This window comes from Gossypium raimondii, chromosome 7 (genome assembly GCF_025698545.1).
Source record: "Gossypium raimondii isolate GPD5lz chromosome 7, ASM2569854v1, whole genome shotgun sequence".
Taxonomy (NCBI): Eukaryota; Viridiplantae; Streptophyta; class Magnoliopsida; order Malvales; family Malvaceae; genus Gossypium; species Gossypium raimondii.
Genome location: NC_068571.1, coordinates 18,807,879 through 18,813,244, shown reverse-complemented (window position 1 = coordinate 18,813,244; position 5,366 = coordinate 18,807,879). Strand labels below are relative to the sequence as shown.

The window sequence follows — 5,366 nt, the reverse complement described above, 5'->3', positions numbered from 1 at the left end:
GGTTTTCAATGATAGCTACACTGATGACGCGACTTTTACAGAATGATGTAAAGTTTGAATGGTCCAAGAAATGTCAGCAAAGTTTCGATCAGTTGAAAGCACTATTGACTGAGGCACCAGTTCTGGTTTAGCCTAAATTGGGTAAAAAATTTGTGATTTTTAGTGATGCATCATTAAATGGTTTAGGTTGTGTTTTGATGCAAGAAGGCAAAGTGATAGCTTATGCTTCCCGACAGTTAAAGCTGCATGAAAAGAACTATCCGACACATGACCTAGAGTTAGCAGCTATTGTGTTTGCGTTGAAAATTTGGCGACATCATTTGTTTGACGAAAAATGTCATATATTTACCGATCACAAGAGTTTGAAGTATATAATGTCGCAGAAAGATTTGAATTTGAGACAACGCAGATGGCTCGAGCTGTTAAAAGATTATGAGTTGATCATTTATTATCATCCAGGAAAAGCAAACGCAGATGCTCTGTAAGCGATGAATACGTATCTCACATTATCTGATGATGGCTCAGTCTTAGCTAATTTGAAAGCTAGATCGATGTTTTTATAACAGATTTGTGAAGCTCAAAAGTGTGATGACAAGTTGTTAGCTAAAGGAGCATAGGGTGAGTCAACTTCCGATTAAGAATTTCAGGTAGGACCCAATGATTGTTTATTGTTCAAAGGTAGAATTTGTGTACCGAAGAATCCAGAGCTCATTCAGAGCATCTTACACGAAGCTTATAATGGTAGCTTGTCTATTCATTTGGGAAGTAATAACATGTACGATGATTTGAAACAGATGTATTGGTGGCCAGGAATGAAACGCGAGATTTCAGATTTTGTATCGAGATGTTTAGTATGTCAACAGGTTAAGGCTGAACATCAGGTACCTTTTGGATTATTGCAGCCAGTGATGATACTAAAAAGAAAATGGGATTGAGTTACAATAGACTTCGTATCAGGTTTACCCTTATCTCCGAGGAAGAAAGTTGCAATTTGGGCTGTTGTTGATCATCTGACGAAGTCTACACATTTTATTCTGGTACGTATAGATTACTCCCTTGAGAGATTAGTTGAATTATACATTTCTGAGATTGTCGATTGCACGAGGTACCAGTTTCCATCATTTTGGATAAAGATCTGTGGTTTATATCGCGATTTTTGAAAATGTTACAGGAATCTCTTGGTACGCAGTTTTATTTTAGCACTGCATTTCATCCTTAGATCGATGGTTAGCCCGAGCGAGTAATTTAGATACTCGAGGATATGCTTCGTTGTTGTGTATTAAAGTTCAAAGGCAGCTGGGAGAAATATTTGGCATTGGTTGAATTTGCATATAATAACAGTTATCAGTCAAGCATAAAGATGGCACCGTATAAAGCTCTATATGGTCGTAAATGCCAAACTCTGTTATATTCGACTGAGCTCAGTGAGAAACAGATACATGGGGTTGATTTGATTCGTGAGACTGAAGAAAAATTAAAAGTGATCCAAGATAGTTTGAAAGTAGCTTCAGATCGTCAGAAATCATATGTGGATCTTAAACGTAAAGACATAGAATTTCAAGTTGGCGACAGAGTATTCTTGCAATTATCGCCCTGAAAAAATTTTTCGGTTCGGTCGCAAAGGAAAGCTAAGTCCGCGATTTATTGGACCCTATAAGATTATTGAAAGAATCGGACCTATTGCGTATCAATTAGATTTATCATCAGAACTAGAAAAGATTCATAATGTCTTTATGTGTCTATGTTACAACGATATAGATCTGACCCTTCACATGTTATCTCCCTGATGGATCTTGAGATTCGGCCTGATATGTCGTACAGTGAGGAACCGATCGGAATTCTAGCACGAGAGGTGAAAGAATTAAGAAACAAGAACATAACTTTAGTAAAATTTCTCTGGCAACGACACGGGAAAGAGGAAGCCACTTGGGAACTCGAGGAAGCTATGAGAAAGCAATATTCGAACCTCTTTTCTGGTAAGAATTTTTGTGGACGAAAACCCCTTTTAGGGGAGAGTTGTAACAGCCCGTTTTCAGTGAAATCGAAATAGTAGTTTTGTGACTACAAATCTGACATCAAAATATATATTTCGTTATTATTTCAATGTTTACAACTTGTTAGTAATATAGTATAAAAATTTTGTTAAGAAATTTTACCATTTGCATGCTTAATTCGATAAAAAGGACTAAATTGAAAAAGGTGCAAAACTAGAGTTCTATAAGCTAAAGGGATTTAATAGCTATGAAATTAAATGACTGGAGGTTTTATGTTGTGATTAAACCATTGACATGTTGAGTGGACAAATATGGACATTTATTAGGTGATTTTAAAGGTTATATATCAAGTTTAATTAAGTAAATTAGTAATTAAGTAATTAAAATAAGATAAAGAAAAGAAAGATAGCATCTTTCTTCCATTTTCACCATCGAAAAATCAAAGAAGAAAAACACCATGGAAGCTTGAACATTCGGCCATATCAATTTTTCTTGCATGTGAGTATTGTTTGTCCCTTTTTAATGATTTTTATATTTTTGGAGTCGTTGTAGCTTAATCTAGCTAGCCCAGGGACTAATTAGCAAAACTATTGAATGTCTAGGGTTTTACCATGAATGAATTTTAGTTATTTGTGATGTTTAATGGAAGAAAATGAATCTTTATTGTTAAATAAACAACTTTTGTTAATTGATTTTTGATGAATTTGTAAATTAGGGATTTAATTATAAAATGTGAAATATTCATGGTGTATTCGAGAAATAATGAAATGTGTGGGCTGCTATAAGCTTGTATAATTTTTGGCTAGGCTTGTGTAGGGATGAAATTGCATGAATTTCATTTTAAGAGCCTAAGGACTAAGTTGAAAAGAAATCAAAAGTGTAGGTGAAAATTGTAATTTTGCTAGAATGTGAATTTGAGTTAAATTGAATAGAATGATTATTGACTTGAGTTGAATTTATTCATTTAGATTAAGATAAAACACATACGGCTTTAGATTGAGGCAAAGAAAAAGCTTAGGATTATTCAACTTCATTTTCTACGTTTATTGTCGAGGTAAGTTCGTATGTTTAAGTTTCATTTTTTTATTTTATGAATTGAATTTTATTACTTTATAATATTAAATATAGTGTTGACGAAAAAAACCAACAGGGTAACGTCGATCATCGACAAATGAAAATGGATAGCTTTGGCTATCGATTATGAAAAGGGATGGTGATGACCATCAACAAAGAAAAGGGATGGTGACGACCATCAAACTATGAAAAGAGATGGTTTCGGCTATTGATTTATTAAAAGGGATAGCTTCGACTATCGAATTTTGAAAAGGGATAGCTTCATCTGTCGAACTATGAAAAAGGGATTATGATCTTGGATTATGATGTTTGTTTGCTTTTGTTGATTAAAAATTTTGTATTTTTGCCTATGCATGATCTTTGTGGTATAAATTGTTCTTGGGGTAGGATTGGGAACACAATTCCCTATAGAGTTAATTATTGGATCTCTTGCCGCTACTCACTCATTGTACGTTTTCTTTACTCTTTCTCTTTAATATACAGTAGTTGTTATGCCTCTGCGTCGTGATCAGGGTAGAATGGATGATTGTGCACTACTGCAGGAAAATGCTCAGATAGGCCGCATCGAGCACTTCATGTCTGAGATGGTAGGAGCACTACAGCATATCATTAGTTCCAACGCTACTCCGGCTCGTTAGGGTTTGCCATTAGAGCATTTACAAGCTCTTGGTCGTAAGGAGTTTTGTAGTGTTAAGCGCAGTGATCCGACACATGCAAAGTATTGGTTGGAGGGCATCATTGGTATTCTCGGTCAAATAGGTTGTTCTAACAAGGATAAGTTGGGATGTGTCGTATCGCTGCTGACAGACGAGGCTCACAGATGGTGGATGACTATCAAAAGGGGTACTGTACCGGATCGTTTGACTTGGGACTTCTTTTTAGCATCGTTTCGAAGGAATTTTATGGGCGAGCAGTATCTTGAGGCTAGGAGAAGAAAGTTTATGGAACTAGCTCAGGGCACTCTGTCGGTAGACGAGTATGAGGCTGAGTTTGTTCGGTTGAGCCAGTATGCTCCCGAGTTGGTGTCTTTTATGGTGAACTGTTGTAAGAGGTTTAGGTTTAGGCTGAACCATGAGATTAAGCTCTATCTGGTTGCTAAGAATATTGAGGTCTTCGACGAGTTAGTTGAGAAGGCTCGTGTGTTAGAGGAGACTTTGGGAGAGGAGCTCAAAGCTGCTTCGTGTAGAGCTATTAAGAGGTCGACTGAGGCTGCTAGTGGTTCTAGTCGTAAGGGTAAGAAAGGTCGTTTTAGTAGATATGGATGATGTGTTGCTGGTGGCCATAGTCAAGATAGGCAAGCTGCTAGAGTTGAGGCTGGTCCTGTTGATCAGGAGGCTACTGCATAGCCGATATGTGAGCATTGTAGTTAACGTCATCGTCATAAGTGTTGGAGGATGACGGGTGCTTGTCTTGTCTGTGGTTCAATGGAGCACTGTGTGGGTGACTACCCAAGGAGAGTTATTATTGTTGATGGTTAGCCTGTTGCTGCTGTTGTTGCTGCACCTGTTCTGGCTCGAGGGAGAGGCCGTGGCAGAGGTAATGGTGGTAGAGATGCTGGTCAGTATGGTGCTGCACAAGGTGGTGATGGTGGTCCAGACAGAGTTTATGCAGTGAGGGTGCCTTAGATTTGGGAGGCCACTGATGTTATCGCAGGTACTTTCACGCTACAGTCTTTTCCTCTGCTAGCTTTAGTTGATTCTGGTACGACGAGGTTGTTTATCTTGAGAGACGTAGCTAGAGAGTTGGGGATTGCTGTAGAGACATCTAGACCGAGTGTTACAATTAAGAGCCCTCTAGGTGATAGTGTAGTGGTGGATCAAGTTTATCGTCGTTGTCCTTTGATGGTTGGGACAAGTGTTCCCAGTTGATCTTTTTGAGTTACCATTTTGAGGTTTTGACATCATTCTGGGTATGGATTGGTTGTCCGAGCATCGGGCTGAGGTGGATTGCGAGGCAACGTTGGTGACTCTGTGTGGTGCTGGTGGTTCGGAAGTTGTTGTTTGTGAGAATTTTGAGTTGTTGTCAAATGTGATTTCTTCTCTTCATGCTGAGAAGTTAGTCCAGAAAAGTTGCGAAGTTTATGTAACCTATATCCAAAATGCTGATAGTAGGGAGATGAGGTTGATGGGATTCAGGCTGCCTGTGATTTTTTGGATGTGTTTCCTGAGGAGTTGCGTGATTACTACTGAATAAAGAAGTTGAGTTCGATATTGAGCTATATCCTCGTACTGCTCCAGTGACTGTTGCGCCTATCGCATGGCACCTAAGGAACTGAAAAAGTTGAAGCTGTAATTGTAA

At 38.1% G+C, this 5,366-nt stretch overlaps 1 protein-coding gene across 1 annotated transcript; it reads left to right on the top strand.

Annotated features, from left to right (window-relative positions):
- The first annotated feature begins 3,559 nt into the window (after positions 1-3,559).
- LOC105763421 (uncharacterized) lies at positions 3,560-4,936 on the top strand. The gene is made up of 5 exons (XM_012581657.1): positions 3,560-3,655; positions 3,707-4,301; positions 4,354-4,421; positions 4,547-4,684; positions 4,739-4,936. Exons 1-5 carry the CDS (start codon positions 3,560-3,562, stop codon positions 4,934-4,936), a joined length of 1,095 nt encoding a protein of 364 aa, XP_012437111.1.
- Positions 4,937-5,366: the final 430 nt, after the last annotated feature.

Coding starts and splice junctions, on each gene's coding strand:
- LOC105763421 (XM_012581657.1), top strand. CDS start 3,560: ATGCCTCTGCGTCGTGATCAGGGTAGAATGGATGATTGTGCACTACTG. Junction 3,656..3,706: donor AGCACTTCATGTCTGAGATG/GTAGGAGCACTA, acceptor CCGGCTCGTTAG/GGTTTGCCATTAGAGCATTT. Junction 4,302..4,353: donor TAGTGGTTCTAGTCGTAAGG/GTAAGAAAGGTC, acceptor TGGTGGCCATAG/TCAAGATAGGCAAGCTGCTA.